This window comes from Mastomys coucha, unplaced genomic scaffold (genome assembly GCF_008632895.1).
Source record: "Mastomys coucha isolate ucsf_1 unplaced genomic scaffold, UCSF_Mcou_1 pScaffold8, whole genome shotgun sequence".
Taxonomy (NCBI): Eukaryota; Metazoa; Chordata; class Mammalia; order Rodentia; family Muridae; genus Mastomys; species Mastomys coucha.
Window position 1 is genome coordinate 61,255,701 of NW_022196914.1, and position 15,884 is coordinate 61,271,584.

At 40.6% G+C, this 15,884-nt stretch overlaps 1 protein-coding gene across 1 annotated transcript in view; it reads right to left on the reverse strand.

Annotated features, from left to right (window-relative positions):
- Window positions 1-9,252: 9,252 nt before the first annotated feature.
- Window positions 9,253-15,884, reverse strand: part of Slc30a5 (solute carrier family 30 member 5) — a 28,323-nt gene continuing 21,691 nt past the window's right edge. Inside the window, exons 12-16 of the mRNA XM_031360063.1 lie at window positions 14,965-15,094; window positions 13,323-13,518; window positions 11,351-11,577; window positions 10,325-10,453; window positions 9,253-9,867 (exon numbers count right to left, since the gene is read on the reverse strand). Coding sequence (XP_031215923.1) covers window positions 9,697-9,867; window positions 10,325-10,453; window positions 11,351-11,577; window positions 13,323-13,518; window positions 14,965-15,094 — 853 coding nt within the window. The 3' untranslated portion in view covers window positions 9,253-9,696. The remainder of the gene's footprint in view (window positions 9,868-10,324; window positions 10,454-11,350; window positions 11,578-13,322; window positions 13,519-14,964; window positions 15,095-15,884) is intronic.

The following is a 15,884-nucleotide window of genomic DNA, read 5'->3' on the forward strand; positions in this document are numbered from 1 at the left end:
CGCTCTCTTCCCATTGGCGCTGCGGGTTCCCGTAGAATGCGTTTCCTGGGCGATCCCGCGATCCCAAGTTCGGCAGGGGGCGGGGCCAGAGCGAGGGTCTCCTCGCGAGGTCAGGTTCTACGCCTGCGCGCTCGCCGCACTGCTGCCACCTGCCTTAGGTAGGCAAGGCGTGCAGTGTTCGCTTATGTGCTGTCCAAGCTAGCTCAGGCGACTCCATTGGGCCTTAGGAAAATGTCTATGGGGCCGCTACTATTCAGGAGCACGTATAGCAGTTTTGCTATTTATTGTCCCTCATCTTCTTCTACAGAAGTGCCAATACTTACTTCACGAAAGCTTTAATGCAGACATGATCTTTAATAGGATTGTTCCAACAGCTGTCTGGGGTGGATTTTGAGGTTTAGAGCATGAAGTTATAGCACACATACACATAATAAATGGTTATATAAGCAAATAGATTAACATACAAATCGCCCCAATAGCTACTGCCCCGTGATTTTAAAAAAAATGTGCCTTTTGCTTAATTTTGCTCTAAGCTTATGATTACCCAAAAAATATAGTTTTGTAAAATCTCCTTATTTAACAAGAATCCCTAATGCAACTCTCCATCCTTCTACTTCAGACTCCTTATTAAGACTTATTAACTTTAATGAAAAAAAAATTTTCCATGTTAAATTTCAGTAACACTAATGAGGATTTATTTATTTATTGACCAGGATCTCTTGTAGCACAGGTTGTTGGCATTCCTTCCATGCTCCGCCCAACAGTTACCTAGCACGAGCCAAGTAGGCCTGGCTTGCTATAAAAAGGACTGCTTGACCTTTCCCTCCCTCTCTGACTCTCTGCCCTCTTTTCTCTCTCTGGCCCTTTTCTTCCTCTCTCCCTTTCCCTTCTCTCCATGTTTTCCAGGCTAGCCTCCTCTTCTCCTCCTCCTCCTCCTCCTTCTTCTCCCCCCTCCCTTCTGTCCCCTCTCTTTCTCTGTCTCTATTCCCTTCTCAACTCCCTTTCCCATGCTCACAAAAAAACTCTATTCTATACTAGACCTGTCATATGGCTGGTACCTGGAGGGTGTGTGTGTGTGTGTTTGTGTGTGTGTGTGTGTGTGTGTGTGTGTGTGTGTGTGTGTGTAATGCCTCAGCATGGGTCCACTGAGGTACTCCCTCCCTCCACACCATACTGTGCTCTATAAAACATGTCCTTGGTTTTATAAAATACATGATTGGTTCTTGAACTCCATGTATAGCTGAGAATGACCTTAAGTCTCCTGTTCTCCCTTCCCTACCTCCTCATTGTTGAGATTATCTTTACACTAGATTTATGTCACACTCCGATTGAACCCAGGATTTCAAGCATGGGGGACAAACACTACCAATGGAGCTGTATCCCTAGCCCTGTAGTAATCATTCTATACAAATTAATATATTTAATAAGCAAATACTATATCCCAGGATTCCCTGCTCATGCCCTGACTTTGTGTGTGTGTGTGTGTGTGTGTGTGTGTGTGTGTATTCGAGTGTGCCTGTGCAAACCTGGTTTGTTTTATTTGAGACAAGGTCTTATCACACTTGCTTGAAAGCAGTGTGCTTCATGCTTCCCAGCTTTTGTGAGCTTGTCACCTGAGCTAAAGTGGGCCTTGGTGATGTAGTTGGTTCACCAAGTTGGACTTTGGTGGCATCCATACTTTGGTCTGTCTTGAGCTTCCTTTCTGGGGTGAGTAGATGTGTGTTTTGTCACACAACAGGTGTGATGCAAAATGAACTCACTGAGGCTACAGGTACCTGTACAAAAACAGCATCAGATTGGGCCTATTAGCGCTTCACCATGGGGCTCATGAAGCCTGGTCCTTCCTCGAGGGACCACTGAGGGCCTGAGATAGGATGAATAACTAAAGGTCAGCAGGAGCAATACACTGAGATCAGCTGAAGGTGTCTTCAGTACATAGCAAGTTCAAGGGTAATCATAAGGTCCTTTCTCAAAGGAAAAAAAAATAGAAGAAAATGAAAGAAAAGATCCAGGGACCTTTGAGGTAGACTCTGGACCTACGCAGTGTAAGAGGCCATGATTTGCCGAAGAATGATACCCTGGACTCAGATAGTATGTAAACGAAAGGAGTGTTTTATTCTGCAGAAGTCTAGCATGCTGGGGTCGCCTATTACCAAGATATAGTAGCAACCAAGTGAGCTTGCAGGCCTGATTTAAAGCACATTAGAGAATTCTGGGGTAGGTGACCTTTATGTTAATCTGTTGGGTCCATCTTACTGGGATGTGGAAGCTGGAAACTTGCTGGGGAAGTCTGGAAACTGCTGCTGACCTGTTGTCTTTGCCTCAGGCCAGGTGGTCAGGCACCTTCTGAGGCCTGGACTTGCCTGCAATCGCTCAGTTCTTGGAAACAGAGATTTAGGCCTTGTCTCCTGAACTGCCAGTTTGAAGCCTGTCATGGAATCAGTCTAGCATTCTCAACAGTAAGTCCATTTGAAACAAAATCCCACTTGAGTTTATGTTTGTTTTAGCTTTTATTCTTTTATACATGTCTATGATAAATCTTAGTAAATTTCCATCTCTGTTACTCTCCTTTATCCCCCCCCACCCCTCTTCCATTGAGACTACTCTTCCTCCCATGGAGTCTTGCTCCTACTTTCATGTCTGTTTTGTGTGTGACTCACTGAGTTTAATCAGAGTTGCTTCCATAGCATGGGTAGGGTGTTATTTACTAAAGCAGCTGCAACTTTTCAGTGGTTCCTCTAAAACAACAGCACACACCACCCAACCACCACCACCACCAAAACCAACCCCCTCTCTCCCCGCAGCTGTCAACTGCCAGGGGTCCCTATGGGTGCCTGTGTGGGGTCCTTTGGTTGTAGTGGATCAAACTCAGGTTGTTATGCTTGGCAGTAGGTTCCTTTTCCCACTGAGCCAACTAGATTATTGCCCCTTTCTTTTTAAAGAGCTCTGGCTGGTCTGGAGCCTGTTATATAGACCATGCTTGACTCAAACTTACTGCAATCCTCCTGCCTTTGCCTCCTGAGTGATAGGATTAGTGTGTATGGCTCCATGCTTGCCATTTTCCATATCCATGCAACAAACACGAGTTCTTGTCGTTTCACATCCTTGTCATCTGATGACAATTTTTCAATTTTCAATTTTAGCCTTTGTGTCGAGCTGTAGTACTTTGACTTTGGTTTTCTTTGTTTCATTTTCTTTGGTGCTTGGGGTTAGGTTTCAGATCAGGGACAAGTGGTTAAGGTGCACATTTATTTTGTTGTTGTTTTTTATTTTGTTTTGTTTTGTTTTTGTTTTGTTTTGTTTTTTTCAAGACAGGGTTTCTCTGTGTAGCCCTGGCTGTCTTGGAACTCACTCCGTAGACCAGGCTGGCCTGGAACTCAGAAATCCGCCTGCCTCTGCCTCCCAAGTGCTGGGATTAAAGGCGTGCACCATCACCGCCCGGCTAAGGTGCACATTTAACCTATCAAAGTAAGATACCAAAGCAGACCTGGCCTTTAGGTTCTCCTAGTGTCCTTCAGTCCCTACCTGTTACAAGGCGTGGCTGCCATACCTCATCCTCTGCCCTGAATTTAGGCCCTACCCTATTAATCCAAACATTTTTCGATCTCTCTCCCTCTTCCTCTCTCTCTTTCTCTAACTCACCTCTTCCCTCCCCTCTTCTCTTCCCCCTCCCTCTCTTTCCCCCACCCACACCTTTCCTCCTTCTCCCTCTCTCCCTTCCCCTTCTCTCCCCCATTTTTCTCTCCCTGCCTGCCTGTGCTACACACACACACACACACACACACACACACACACACACACACACACACACACACACACACACACATTCACACCCTGTTCCTTGGAACTGGTGAATCCACCAGAGAGGTGCCCCCAATAAACCTGACCTTTTTTACTTTTAATTTGGCTTGAATTGGCTTATTTTGTTAGAGAATAATATTAAATAGAGAAAACCTATTACTGGGATGGACTCCAGCCAGTTTAACCTTTCAAGAAGGGGTTAAAAAGGGGGTTTTGTTTGTTTGTTTGCTTGTTCTTTGTCAGTTTCATGCATGAATAAAGCACACTCTGATTATTATAACCTCTCGTCCTTTTTGCTCTCCCTCACGCCTTAATCACCTCCTTCCTCCAGCAAGTCCTTACAACTTGGCATTTTTTACTGTGGTTGTCAGGTTTTTTTGCTTTGTCTTTAAAGTCCTACTGAGTTTAAACCAGGTGTGATGGTGCATACCTTTAATCCCAGTGCTCAGGAAGCAGGGAAGGCGAAGGCGTGTATCTCTAAGAGCTTGAGGGCAGATTGGAATTTCAGATCAGCTAAGGTGTATGTAATCAGATTCTATCTTAAAAAAAAAGAAAGAAAGAAAAATGAAAAGAAAAGAAAGACCTACTCAGTTTAATCAGGCATTATTGTGTGACCACAGGTTTGATCTATCCTGTGAAGCCTGGTGGGCTCCTCTGTGGTACACAGCTGAAGGAGACAACGACTGCCTTTCTCCTATGTCCATCAGCAGCTATTAGTTCAGTGAGAAGACTAGGGTCCTATACGGCCCTCCTAATCAGTGATTGGTAACTTGATCGGCTTCTTGCAAGGACTACAGCTGTGTGATGTCATGATTGCATCTCTGCCATATCCAGAAGACAGCCCTTCACAGCCTTCTGCCATTCCTTAAGCAACTCACATTTTTTTAAAAGATTCATTTATTATACATAAGTACACTGTAGCTGTCTTCAGACACACCAGAAGAGGGCATCAGATCTCATTACAAATGGTTGTGAGCCACCACGTGGTTGTTGGGATTTGAACTCAGGACCTTCGGTAAAGCAGTCAGTGCTCTTACCCACTGAGCCATCTCATCAGCCCCCTAGCAACTCACATTTTAATGTGCAGCTCTTTAATGGCAAATGATATTAGGTAGTGAGCATTTTTAAAGATGCTCATTCAACTTCTGTGTATCTTTGAAAATGACTTATATCTGTTCAATAGTTTGATCTAGTTTTTGGAGACAGGGCCTTACTGTGTAGCTGTGGCTAGCCTATAACTTGCTTTGTAGACCAGGCTGATCTTGAATTCAATAGAGATTTGTCTGCTTCTGCTTTGAAAGTGCTTGGATGAAAGGGGAGCACCCCCTCCCCAGTACCTCCCTGCAGGATATGTTAATCCTATTTATCCCTCACTATCCTTTATTGTCCCTCCCACTCCTGATTTCCTTACTTTCTTGGCCCTTTCTTTTCCATAACACCAAAGATTACTTCATCGTATAAGAGATAATAAAAATGTGGTTATCTTATCATTTGCAAGGCTTAGTGAGAATATGCTCCTGTTTCACATTAGTGTCTGTGTATAGACACTGTGTAGAGGACAATTTGCTGGAGTTGATACTCCTCTTCTGCCATGCCAGTTCCAGGGATTGAACTCAGGTTGTCAGGCTTCGCAGCCAGTGCTTTTACCTGCTTAGCTGTCTCAGTGGCACAGGATTTATTTATTTAGATAGGGTATTAGGTAGCCCAGGCTGGTTTGGAAGGAACTCCTGCTTCAGCCTCACAAGTGCTGGATGAGTGTGTGCTCCAAAACCAAGCTAGAGCTTAGAATGCACCATGTGCTTCTGTATGCACAGCACAGATGCTGGACTCAGTCTCCATCACAACAATAGCCAGGACAAAAGGAAAACCCAGAATTGTATTTATCTCAGCACGGTGGTAATCTCAGCACTTGGAAGGCTCAGGCTGGAGGTTTACACAGAGGCCAGTCTGGGATACAGATTAAGATCCTATTTCAAAACAACAGATGTTGGAGAGATGGCCTAGTGAGTAAAAGAGGCTGAAGTTCTTCCAGAGGTCCTGAGTCCAGTCTGTTACAGGATCCCAGACCTTAGCACAATTGACTCCCTGGTGGAAGTACCATTCAGACCATAGAGTTTCAGCACATAGACAGTACCACCCGTCAAAACAAAAACAAAGACCTAATTCATCAAAGTTCATAGTTCTGAGAGAGTATCTAAATGTACTGACTTTGCTTTTCAGCTTCTGTAGCTCTATTTCTGGGTAACTGTTCTTGTTAACTGAAGTATGTTAACCCAGGATATGGTTTTGGTGCTTAATAGCTCATCCTGAGAAGGGTTCAGGGCTACACAGGATGTAGAACACCCAGTGTAGTCACTGGCCAGCTAGTAAAGACTTTCTGTTGGTTTAAATCCACATTGATTGGCTCATGACTGCTTGCAGCTTCAGTTCCAGGAGATCCACAGCCCTGTTCTAGCCTCTGCAGGAATTCTCACATAGGCTTGTACACACAGACACAAAGACATAGACACAGATGCAGACAGACAGACAGACAGACACACATATGCATACACTCACACTAAATAAAGGGAAAAAGGCACAATAGCAAAAAGCCATATTTTGTTATAGTTTACTGAGAACATACTTTCCATATACAGACCTACCAATACACATAGGTAATAATAAAAATAATTTCTAAAAAGTAAAAGCTGGAGTCTGGAGAGATGGCTCTGTGGTTAGGAGTATATGCTACTTTCCCAGAGAACCTGAGTTTGGTTTCCAGCATCCATGCACAGCACCACACAGCCACCTGTCACTCCAGCTCCAGGGGATCTGATGGCCTACTTGTAGCTTCTATGTTCCATCTGTCCACATACCCACACATATACACACATTCACATAATTAAAAAGAAAATACATTTACAACCATTTCTCAATCCTCTCTCTCTCTTTCTCTCTCTCTCTCTTGTAAATGTAACTTTTATTCACCTCATGTAATTGTCATCTCCAAGGCTTACTGCCTCCATCTGCTAACCTGGACCTAGTCCTAGAAGCTTCTAGCCTCTGAACAATCTAATCTAGGCCTAGAATGTTTTCACTCTCTGAGATTACTACTGAATAAGCTCACCCTTTTTGTTCTTACCAAACTCTAGCTGGTTCAACTCAGCTGTTCTGGCTCAAACTCCTCTCCAAGCTGATCGATTCAATCTGGCTTCTGTTTTGGCCTCTGAATCGCTCTGCTTAGCTTCAAACTAACTTTTAGCAATCTGTTCTGATCTTCTGGCTCCTTCTCATTTTCTTTCTTTTTTAAAATATACTTATTTTATTTATTTTATGTATGAGTACACTGTAGCTGTACAGATGGTTATGAGCCATCATGTGGTTGCTAGGACTTGAACTGCTTACTCTGGCCCAAAGATTTATTGTTATACGTAAGTACACTGTAGCTGTCTTCAGACACATCAGAAGAGGGCATCAGGTCTCATTATGGATTGTTGTGAGCCACCATGTGGTTGCTGGGATTTGAACTCAGGACCTTTGGAAGAGCAGTCAGTGCTCTGAACTGCTGAGCCATTGCTCCAGGCTCTCCTCATTTTCTGGCTCATTCTGTCGTCACCTGTGTGGGGCATGTTCTCTCTTCTCCCTGTCTCTGTAAAATGCTCCTGGTAAAGCTACCTCCTCTTTCTGCACTGCCCCTCACGTAGCTTTTGTTTCTTCTCTCTTCTCCCGAACAATGGGTGTAACCTATTCTGTCAAATCTTTCTGACTCGTCACTTTGTCTGCCACCCAATTAGACATTACTTTCAAATACAGGTGCTTCCTTTTACCAACTAACTTTACCTTCAATGGTTGGGATTAAAGGTGTGGACTAAGGGTATGTTTGTATTCCAGCCAGAGGGATTAAAGGTGAATGCTAAGGGCTGAGTCATATCACAAGTAGAAAAGTTTTTTTTTTTTCCCCAGCAAGTAACACAATCTTGGGGTTCACAGTGTGATAAAATATCCTACAACACTCTCGGTCTCCCTTTCTCCAAGAATAGTAAATCTTTATGTAAGATTTTTTTTTTTTAATCAAAACATGATGCTAACAGTGAGCCTTAGTTATGTGTTCCTATGATTGTTCTGTTTATGTCATCAGGCATTTATTTGCTTATTTGTTTTAGACAGGGTCTCTAGGTGTTCCCAGCTGTCCTGTAACTATGTAGATCATGCTGGCATCAAATTTGCAGAGATCCTCCTGCCTCTGCTTTCTCACTTTAATTATGAGTGTCACCATACGTGACTTGACAACTGACTTTTAAAGGCTTTTTGTTAGGCCAGTGAGATGGCTGGTGGGGGAGGGGTGTAAAGAAGCTTGCTACTAAGCCAGCCTATCGAATCCATATAGCAGGAAAGAACCAACTCCTATCAATTGTGGAATACAGTCTAAGGCATTCTGTAAGTCCACAGATGGTGGTTTTGGCAGAAGCATACGTACAGGCAAGGCAAATCCACAACCATAAGTGTCTACTCCAGTAAGGACAAAGTGTTGTCTTTCTCATGGGGGAAGTGGTCCAGTGTAGTCACCTGCTACCAGGTCACAGGCTGGTCACTCTGGGGAACAGTGTCATATCTGGGGTTCTGTGTCAGTCTCTCCTGTTGGCAGGTCTGGCACTCAGCAGCAGTTGTAGCCAGGTCAGCCTGGGTGAGTGGAAGTCCATGTTACCCCCATCTCTGCCACTATGGCTACTCTGTTCACATCCCCATTGATCGATGACAGCAATGGTTGGGGAAAGAGGCTGACTGTCCACTGAACTCATCTTCAGCTGAAGCCATCTTTTTTTTTTTTTTTTAAAGATTTATTTATATTTTATATGAGTACACTGTTGCAGCTAAAACTGGAAATGAAAAATTTGGTAGGAAAAACTATAGAACTATAGAAAGTAACTATAGGATATTTCACTTTTATGGTATCTGAAACTATGTATGGGTTTCAGTTACATCTTAAAAAACCTTCTCTGTTACTTATGATACATGTATATTTCCCCAGAAATCAGAAAGTAGTTATAAGCACAGAGAAGAGCACACAGCTGAGGAGGCAGGTGACAGGATGAGAAGCCTGGGACTGACGGCAGCAGCCTATAAGGAACCCTGGGAGGCAGCCTATGAGGAGCCCTGGGCAGGAGACTCAATCTCGGAGGTGAAAGGTGACAGGGAGTAACATGATACAACTTAGTATTAGTTCTTTACTCAATTAGTTCTTTACATCAATTATTCATTTGCAAATACTATCAAAAATAATAAAAAATTTATTTAATGGAGTGGTTAAATCTCGTAATAAACCAAGAACTATATCATAGTTCTCTATTCTCATTGTTTTATCTCAAATCAGTGGTTGAAATTTCTCCTGAATAGTTTACATTTCAAGTAGAAATACAGCTTTTACTTAATGGACTTAAGTTATAATTAGAAATCAGTTTTATATACAGAAAGTTCATAAATATAGAATTTTATTCCCATTTTGTCCTTCAGATATGCAAAAAATCGACTAAAAACTTCATCTGGGTCTTTGTAATAAACATGTAAATACATATTTACAGTGGAGATGCTTTCTGACTGAATGTAAATGCACAGAAGAAATTTTGGTCTTCACCAGAATCCATCATTATGTGTCTATTTCTGAAGATGATGTGTACGGTACATCATGTTCATTCCAATGTAAGATTCCTTTCAAGTACATAATTCAAACAGAGCAACAAATAGTTTTCTTACACAATGAATGCTTCATTCTGCATGTCAACTTTCTTTTAAAAAAAAGATTCCTTAATCCAACAGTATGGAGCTTTAAAAGTTTTTGTATAATTATGTGCAACTTTCACTCTGATCTGACATTATAACCTCATTCAAGCTCTGTTGTTCATGCTGCAGGGCTGCATCTCACATGATATAAGTACCATCTTTGCAGTATTTCATAGATTCCATTTGCTTTGTCATAGCCAGAACATCATGAAATCCAGTACTTAGGCCAGACATATGTTGAAAGTATGCCTCCTTTTCCACTTGTATTGTTAAGTTGTTTACTCCCGCATCTTTAAGTATTCCTGTAACCTGTTAAAACATTCAGAAAATTAAATAATTTAGAATAATGTATTTTTTTTATAGTTTTTTTTTTTGAAGATTTATTTATTATATGTAAGTATACCGTAGCTGTCTTCAGATGCACCAGAAGAGGGAATAAGATCTCATTAGAGGTAGTTGTGAGCCACCATGTGGTTGCTGGGGTTTGAACTCATGACCTTCCGAAGAGCAGTCGGTGCTCTTCCCCACTGAGCCATCTCACCAGCCCAGAATAATGTATTTAGTACAAGTTTTCTTTATTGAGACGGTCTTGAGATTACAGGCTGGCCTGGAACTCATGCAGCTCTGCTTGCTTTTGTATTTCTGAGTGCTGGGATTAAAGGCAAGCCTCACCATGCCCAGCAAGACTGATATTTTTAGAGTGAAGAACTACTAGGCCATATGGTGTATATAATTTTATACATGAATTATCATAAACAAGATTTACCTGCTGTACAATTCTCTGTTCCAGCACCTCAGATGTCACCTGTATATGAATTGTTCCTGCTACAATACTGGCAGAATGGCGCCAAAAATGAGGGTCTCGGTATGATATTAATCCTTCAATTTTCTGTATCTGTGAAATAAGTGGGGAGGTGGTATAAATGACTTTTGTAAAGTATATGCAGATTATTTGGTTTAGAAATCATTATAGTAAGGCCAGAGAAGAAATAAACCAGATATAGACAGCTTGTAGTAAGGTGTTCAAGACATAAAGAACATATCTCACTTATTCTAAATGTTACCCGAGCATATTTAATTAACTATATTTAATGATCTAAAGCTTCCTTTACACTGACAAACATGCGGACACACTGTTACAGAGGTAACAGATTTAAAAGATAGCCTCAGTTTTCAACACCAGAGGATTGGCTAAATTGTCAACTATAGGTAACTGGCTAAATAAGTGTAATATTATATTGCCATTAAAATGTATTATTATCTCAAAAAAACAAAAAAAGTATTATTATTTCAATAGGATATTAAGTGGAAAAAGCTTATCAAATAGTATTTTGCTATTTTAATTTCCAAAATATTTTTGTTTGGTGTGGGTGTTTTGCCTGTATGTGTCTGTGCACTACTTGTGTGCCTGGTGTTCAAAGAGGCCAGAAGAGGCTGTTGGATCCTTTAGAACTGAGTTACATAGACTGTTAGGAGCTGCCATGTGGGTGCTGGGAATCGAATGTAGGTTCTGACGAATAGCCAGTGCTCTAACTGCTGAGCAACCTCTTCAAGCACTTTTTGTGTAGTGAAACAACTTACAATGTGTTGTAAAATTTTATCTGATTTTTCTTTTATATATTTTGCTGTACTTCTTTGAAATGGGTTTATTTGTTATTATTATTTAAAAATCTATTTATTTTATGCTAAATTATATTTTATTCATTTATATCTTGCATTTACTTGTTAGATCAATTCACTCAACTTTGTAAGTGCTATTTTTAAAGGACAGAGTAAGTAGTGAGGAAATTACCTTTTCTAAAGCAATATGCAGTTCTTTTTCATAGTCAGGTGGCAGTCTCAGAAGTAAAACTTGACAGGCATCTTTAATCAGTGGGATCACACTGAGAAATATTAACACGGCAATAAAAAGAGAACACAGGGGATCAGCAATAAACCATCCAAACTGCTCTATAAGAACTGTGGACACAATCACGCCAATGCTGCCCAGTGTGTCTGCCAAAACATGGAGAAATACACCTACAAATAAAACATTAGGGGCATAAGACATTAAAGTTGATCTGATTTAACTCTTACCCATTCTAGCAGCTGCTGGCACCTGTGAACAGCTGGCCCTTTACAGTGACACAAACATGGTCACTAACTATCAAGGACTCGAGAGTACAGACTATGTAAGGATGCAGGCAACTGTGACACAGTATGCTAAGTTTAACACAGTAGACTTTGTCTCTGACGGTGTCCTAAAAATCATGCTTGAAGCAAGTTTCTTTGTTTTGTTTTTCCACTTGCACTCAGGGACTTGCAAGAGATCTACTACTGAGCCATGTATTGAGCCTTTGAGTCAATTTTTTTCTTTTCTTAAAAATAATTTTATTTATTGTCAGTCATGATGGCACACACCTTTAATCCCAGTACTTAGGAGGCAAAGGCAAGGCAGATCTCTGAGAATTCCAGGTTAGCCAGAGCTTGGCTTTAAAAAGATCCTGTCTTTAAAAAGGTTATATAACTAGCTTTAAAAAACTGAGTACTTTTAATAATTTTAGAAAGATCTTTTAGTAAATGATGTAGTCAAATTCATATTTGAAATTTTTTCTTTCTTTAAAGATTTATTTATTATGTATATAACATTGTGCTTGCATGTATCCCTGAAGGCCAGAAGAGGGCATCAGATCTTATTACAGATGGTTGTGAGCCACCATATGGTTGCTGGGAGTTGAACTCAGGACCTCTGGAAGAGCAGACAGTGCTCTTAACTGCTGAGCCATCTTGCCAGCCCCTGAAATTTTTTCTTAAAGGTTATTACTTCTCACAAAATTTTTAAAGTAAAATCAAGTATTCTTTGAAAAACTATGTCTTTATTACTGTGTGTACATGATCCATGAGTGTGGCTGACATGACTCAGCTCACATGCTGTGGTCAGAGCAATCTTGTGGAACTGGTCTCTTCCTCCCACCATTATGTGAGTCCCTGTGACTATGGTCTAGCGGTCAGGCTCCTATCACTGGTCAGCAGATCCTTCCCCGAGTCACTGTACCAGGTCCCAGGTTTGACATTACCCAAATTACTAACATTAAACAATTGGTATAAATGACAAAAGAGATTAATACAACTTAATTATTTTTATAATACAGCAAACATTCCCTGTCTTGTTGGTCATGAAAGTTTATTAATGTTCACTTAAGTATTTCCCTGGCAATCAAAATATTCTACTGTATATATAAAAAAAAGACATACTGCCGGGCGGTGGTGGTGCACGCCTTTAATCCCAGCACTTGGGAGGCAGAGGCATTGTATAGCCCTGGCTGTCCTGGAACTCAGAAATCCATCTGCCTCTGCCTCCCAAGTGCTGGAATTCAAGGCATGCGCCACCACTGCCCGGCTATTTTTCTTTTTTTATTTGATGTCATTGGTGTTTTTCTTGCATGTATGTTTATGTGAAGGTGTCAGAGCACTGGAGCTGAAGGTATAGATAGGTGTGAGCTGCCATGTGAGTGCAGGAAATTGAACCCAGGTCCAATGCAAGAGTAAACACGGGGAGCCGTCTCTCCAGCCTCCATGTGACCTTTCTTAACTCTCAAATTGGCTGATGCTCCAAATAGAGTTGACCACTATATGAGACTTTAGTATGCTTCATTCGTTCCATTTCCCCAGGTCCCACGGCCTCTAGAGCACTGACAGCACAAGGCTAATATTTAACAAAAACAAGTAAGCGCTTCAACTCAGGAGCCAGCTGACAGGCAGCACAGCACCTCCAAAAAACTCACCCCTCATGTTGGCATTCATGCCTCCACCCGTGAATCCGTGGCTGTGACCGTGATCATGGCCATGTCCATGAGCATGGTGGGAATGGCCGTGATCAGAGTGGCAGTTTCCTTGGGAAGCTCCATGGCCGTGGCTGTGGGCATGGCTAAAGGCACAGATGCCAATAAGGTTTACTATCAGCCCTCCGATGGATACTGGCTAGCAAAAAGGAGAAAAGAAAAGCTTTAATTTTAAAGCTTTGAAAAAAAAAGTTGCTATTTAGAAGGTTATTTTTGTATTTTGGTTTTTCAAGACAGGGTTTCTCTGTGTAGCCCTGGCTGTCCTGGAACTCACTCTGTAGACCAGGCTGGCCTCAAACTCAGAAATCCACCTGCCTCTGCCTCCCAAGTGCTGGGATTAAAGGTATGCGCCACCACTGCCCAGCTATTTAGAAGTTATTACATAGCTATATGTCTTTTTTTTTTTTAAAGATTTATTTATTTATTTTTTTATGTGTATGAGTACACTGTAGCTGTCCAGATGGCCATGAGCCATCATGTGGCTGCTGAGAATTGAACTCAGGACCTCTGCTTGCTCTGGCCTCAATCGCTCTGACGTAATACACTGTAGCTGTCTTCAGATGCACCAGAAGAGGGTGTCAGATCTCATCACGGATGGTTGTGAGCCACCATGTGGTTGCTGGGATCCGAACTCAGGACCTTCGGAAGAGCAGTCAGTGCTCTTACCCACTGAGCCATCTCACCAGCCCCAGTTATGTCTTTTTACTGAGAGTTTAAAAACTATTCACAGTAAACTTCACTAAGTTCCCCAAGTAAATATATAATGTTAAAAATGTGAATTATAGGGGTTAGTGAGATCTACAAGAAACAACATCCATCAGGGTTGGGGATAGGGAAAACCAAGAGTTATTCTAAATAGTTATATAATCTATTGGGAAACCACCTGTACAAATGTATTCTTCTCTGATTTTATCTCTAACAATGTACAAATGTCCTCGGGTATTTAAAAATATAATTCTGAGAAAAAATTATTAAGTCATAAAGGAACTTGTATGTTTTATAATATAACCTTATATTTGTCTAAGATATTTGAGAAAAGGACTAATTTCTAAGAGTCTGCAGTAAGTAGCAATGTAAACATAGTAGCCTTTGTTTATTGTTGGGGCATAGTTTTAAGACCTAGATGTGTGCCTGAAGTTATGGATGGTACATACTGCCCAATATGCAGTGTCTGTTCTGCATACAGACACCTATGATAAAGTACAAGTCAGGCATAGGAGACTGACAACAACAGTAATGACCCGTTGTAACAATGCAATGTACTAAAGAAGCTAGAGTCCTTCTGACCATCTCCAAAGTGCTGTGATTAAAGGTATGGAGGCATCACCACAGCCTGCTTCAAAGTCACTTAAAACTTCAAATTTATTTATTTAAGGAATTTTTCATTTAATAGACCACAATAAACTAGTTACCAAAACCACAGAAAATGAAACAGTGCATAAAGGAGACAGTCTACTAAGAATGGAAGTTATGCTGATTTAAAAAAAATTAAAACTATACTACATCAATAGTACAACTAGCTAATCTTGGTAAAGGAAAAGCTATGCAAATAAGTGGAAGCTTAAACAGGAGAAGAAAGACTTACTGTCAGCATGTTTGTGTCAAGTTCCGGAGGATCGATCAGTCTAGCCACTGATTCCATAAACACAAAAAAAGCTATCACTATCAGGAAAAGTCCATTAATAAATCCAGAGAGAATTTCTATTCGGCCGTACCTAAAAACACATATTTTTTAGAAAAGAAGATTGACAAGTATTTTAAAAATATAAACATAATAAACTTATAATAAAAAGTGAGAAAACAAGCCCAGCTTTTTATACTAAGTAATTAATAATGTAGAATTATCAAAAATTAAAGTACTATCAATAGTAATATTAAAAAGTATTAAAAATACTATTAAAATATTTTAACATTTTATATATACAAAATCCTTCTTTATGCCTGTGTTACAAAAAGCCTTATTTAATTTTTTAACAACTATTTCTTTCTAAACCTATATGTGTACTATATCTCCCAGGGCACACACATTCTGTTCTGTACCAAAATTATTTGTATATTTGGTCCATTCACCTTTCAAAATATAAACAATTAGGTCTGGAGAGATGGGCCAGATGTTATGAGCACTTGGTGTGTTACAGAGAACCCAGGGATCCAGGGATCTGACTGTGTCTTCTGGCCTCTGTGGGCATCAGGCATGCATATGGTACATACACATACACCCAGACAAACAAAACAAAATGAAAACCACACAAGATTTCCAAAATATAAACAATCAGTAAGGGGTGGATTTATTTACTAAAACACTTGCATACAGAAGTTATTATGACATTTATTGAATTACTGGCAATAATAGGAGGATGTTTTCATATATATGCACTTCAAATTTTGAATACTTTTAACAAAGTATGAATATCTATGAATATTTCATGACCCAAAGAAACATCGCGAACAAAAATGCAAACATTTTACGTGGCATTTTTTTCTTCTCTGCCTCTTTTTTTTTTT